This window comes from Pundamilia nyererei, unplaced genomic scaffold (assembly GCF_000239375.1).
Source record: "Pundamilia nyererei isolate P.nyererei 1_Seehausen unplaced genomic scaffold, PunNye1.0 scaffold00004, whole genome shotgun sequence".
NCBI lineage: Eukaryota > Metazoa > Chordata > Actinopteri > Cichliformes > Cichlidae > Pundamilia > Pundamilia nyererei.
In genome coordinates this window covers 7,880,371-7,882,141 of record NW_005187405.1, presented here as the reverse complement: position 1 = coordinate 7,882,141, position 1,771 = coordinate 7,880,371, and the positions used below count along the sequence as shown (strand labels likewise).

The window sequence follows — 1,771 nt, the reverse complement described above, 5'->3', positions numbered from 1 at the left end:
AAAAAAAAAAAGATAATTGTGTGAGTCATGTATTTAAACTCATCTGTGTTCTGAGAAATGGTTGGTTCCATATTCGATTTTTTTTATTTAAGCGGATAGTAAGTGTTTTTGGCTTCTCTTCTATAGCACGCATAGTGTTGAGCTGAATTATAGCTTTCAAATCCATTGTATCTTGTATTCAGTAGCGGCATAACTCCAGCTAAATGCAGTGTTGTTTCAAATTACATCGGGACATGAAGTTACACTAGGACTGGGTGAGTAACATGACCTGTGATGATCAAAATGTATAAATAGTCTTCATCCGTTATGTTATTGCTCATTGTTCTATGGCTGGGTACGCTCACTTATTACCTGGTTAGAGAATTATACAACAGTTTTGTTGTCTGTCTCTGAAAATGAACATATTTGCGCAATCAAAAGGGGACATTTTCAGAAAACCCTAACAGCTGTCACTATTTAACTGTCACGGTATGTGCAGAAATGTTCAATTAGACATGGAATTAGACATGAAAGTAGATAAACAACCAGGAAGACACTTTAAAAAAGACACAAATATACTCATTGATCTTTTTGAGCATGTGTCCACATGACCCAGCCATATTTTTTGATCTTAAAGGGGGTCTATTATGTTTTTCCTTTTCCTCTATCATGTATATACTGTGAAAATGGTGTTTTCCTTCATTAAACATGGTCAAAGTCTAAATAGTGTATGTGCAAATAATCCCCACAATCACTTTCAAACAGTTTTTCTACTTTTGGCTCTGTATGATGTCATAGGAAGTGGATTTTTTTGAATATGATCATCTCAGGCATGCATTTGAGCACCGAAGCCCCACCCACAAACCTTCTGCTTATGAGGAACAGCTAATCAAAAGGAAGTATGCTTAAAGAGCGTGGGAACTGGAGTTAAAACAGCAGAAGATTAAGTGAGGGGCATCATCAAGACCCAGTATAAGTTAAATAAGGTTTTTTTTTTTAAACTATAAATCACACAAAGCTGTGCAGGACTCAAAATTTGACGCTGGAAATGAACATAACAGATCCCCTTTAATGATTTAACTTGTTGAACGACGCAAAACTCTAACCAATGTCATGCTGCAGGCAAGACAATTTAAGGATCATTATTGATTCCTAATATTCACATGAATAACTTATAATTAACTAATGTTAATTAAACAATGATGGTACAATCAAATTGTAACTACTAGCCAACGTGTTTCTGGGTAGCACATTGGGCTAAACTGATGCAGAGGACACTTGTGTAGCTTGTTCTCCTGTACAGCTTAATTTTAACAGGCCTGTTTGTGAGGCCACATAGCATTACCTTGATGAGATTTTAATCTTTAATGTATAAAAGACTAAATTAAACAAACATACAGTGGGCTTTAATGCACTAATAGTGAACTTTTATTTCAGCAAAGTTCACTAAAATGTAAAATGTAAATTACTGAATGTGCTGTGTTTAAAAAAGTATCTTCAGTACAAATGAAGTCCAGTCTTGTCTACGTTATGAGGTTCAAAAACCTGACTCTAATTATTGATGCAGTACCTGTTGAATTCTTTAAAGAAAAAATGAAAAAAGAAAAGAAACGTTGATTTCATTCTTGTAAATAATCGCCTGCAGTGAAACATTTTTGTGCACTCAACCTTGGATTTATTCTCAAATCCTGTTATGTCCTTTGCATTTTAGAATATGAAAATAAAATGACTCTTGATGATTAAAATGTGTCTGAGTTTGTGACATTTGTTCAAGTCCAGCGACGAGATGTGA

The 1,771-nt window shown here is 34.5% G+C and overlaps 1 protein-coding gene across 1 annotated transcript in view; it reads left to right on the top strand.

Moving 5' to 3' along the window:
* klhl14 (kelch-like family member 14) overlaps positions 1–1,771 on the top strand; it is a 22,262-nt gene extending 20,491 nt beyond the window's left edge. The window contains exon 9 of the mRNA XM_005721558.1: positions 1,754–1,771. Within this exon, the coding sequence (XP_005721615.1) occupies positions 1,754–1,771 (18 nt within the window). The remainder of the gene's footprint in view (positions 1–1,753) is intronic.